Below are 1790 nucleotides of genomic sequence, written 5' to 3' on the forward strand. Positions count from 1 at the left end.
CTGAAACTGTGAGCGAGGCGCGTGCACTAACCGCCGCCGCCGCCGCTCACCGTTCGCTTCCATATTTGGAAGTGAGTTCGACAAAAACCGCAAGGAGGGGAGGGCAGGGGAGAGGAGAGGAGAGAGGATGGATGATGAAGATTTTCCTCCCACTCTGGAAACCCGCTCCGCGTCCGGCTGGGAGATGAATGTCGGTCATTAAACAGCGACAGACTGGTCTCAACTATCAAACACCCCTCACGCGGTTTATGTAATAATTATTACGGCTTTTAAAGGGCAGTTAAAAATGGCAACTGGAATAAACGCTGCAGTCGTGCTAATTTTACTCATCATTAAGTGCCACTGAAGGTTAAATAGGTCTCACTTGCCGAGATTTGTAGGTTTTTTCACATTTTAAGAAAAACACATATTCCCATAATGCACTCTGTTATCGGTTTGGTATGTTTGATTTGTTCACGTACACTTGCCGCCACCACCCTAATGAAATATACATATATCAGATGGCAATGGGAAAATTGTGAAACGATACATATTATATATTTAAAAATATTATATATTTAAAAATGAGTTGACAATTAAACCAGGCGCCACTTAGTGCCTGGTTTCATTTTGCGTGGATTAGATTCGAGGCCCTCTCTGTGTTATCGTCATGTTTGTTAATGACCAGTAGGCACAACAGCCGGACTACCGCGGTTAACAGACATTCACTCCCGCTCGTGCACTTTGGTCTAACCGGGGCCGCGCTTAAGGGCGCGTTCACGCTTCGCATCCAGTGTTTGTGAGCAAGAGCGACGATTCAATCGCCTTTTCAATTTCTACGAGACGCAGACGAATCCAGAGCTACAGCTATGGTAGGTTTAACACAGCCTTTTCGTACTTTTGTGTTTTTTATGCATTCTCGATGGCTTTTCTGCCTAATAATGACTCAGTTTAAGCCCGCGGGGAATTTTAACTGGGTTTAATTTGTAAGTGTTTTAGCGTCACTCGAGCCGGCTGTATGCCGCAGGAGCCTGTGCTAGCGCTTGGCTAGGCTGGGGAGCTGACTAGGAAACTGGATGGCTAATAATGCCGTAACGCAGTGTAGTCTTTCAGTGTTCGCATTCAGTGAACTTTCCGAGCGGCAATTTTCACACGATGGAGATAACAGACTAGGTTAATCACTAACGATTTTTTTTTTTTTAAGTCAAAGCCACTGGCGCCATTTCGTTCATCTCCCAAGTGTTTCGCCGACAAAAAGCCGCTTTATCGAGGGGCCCCTGTCTGAGTTAACGTCCGCACCGTTGCCATGACACTGCTCCGGTGTTTCCACTGCATCATGTTTCAGTTATTTCACCTGTGCTCGCCCGTGTTCCCGCATCACAGGGCTGCGGCGCTGGCAGGTGCAGCAGCACCCGTGCCTCCGGGGCTGCCCGGCTAGCTGTATTGTTAGCCGGAGTAGCTGCGTTACAGTGCAGCCAGAAATGACACCCATTATGGCGCTAGCTGAAATTTTCTTCTTTGTCTGTACACGGCTCCCATACTGACGCTGTTGTTTTAAGTGCAGGTGCATTCGTAAAGCATTATTATTATATTATCCCACAGTGAGGGCAAAAGCACAAACCGCATGATTGTGGTGGAGGGACGCCGTGAGAATAAATGTGCGATTTGACAGACGACCGGTCCCTTTTAGAGCAGTTTTGCCTTATATAGCAAGCTAGCGTTCACATGTGCGTGTGCTGCATTCATGGCCCCACCCTGAATTTGGTGCAAAGACCATTTTGTTTGGGGCTGTATTTTTTTTTTTTTTTTTT

General features: G+C 46.9%; 1 protein-coding gene across 1 annotated transcript in view; it reads left to right on the plus strand.

Moving 5' to 3' along the window:
• The first annotated feature begins 702 nt into the window (after positions 1 to 702).
• cfl1 (cofilin 1) overlaps positions 703 to 1790 on the plus strand; it is a 6773-nt gene continuing 5685 nt past the window's right edge. The window contains exon 1 of the mRNA XM_005913290.3: positions 703 to 851. Within this exon, the coding sequence (XP_005913352.1) occupies positions 849 to 851 (3 nt within the window). The 5' untranslated portion in view covers positions 703 to 848. The remainder of the gene's footprint in view (positions 852 to 1790) is intronic.

This window comes from Haplochromis burtoni, unplaced genomic scaffold (assembly GCF_018398535.1).
Source record: "Haplochromis burtoni strain Fernald_Lab_line unplaced genomic scaffold, NCSU_Asbu1 Contig_4, whole genome shotgun sequence".
NCBI classification, from domain to species: Eukaryota; Metazoa; Chordata; class Actinopteri; order Cichliformes; family Cichlidae; genus Haplochromis; species Haplochromis burtoni.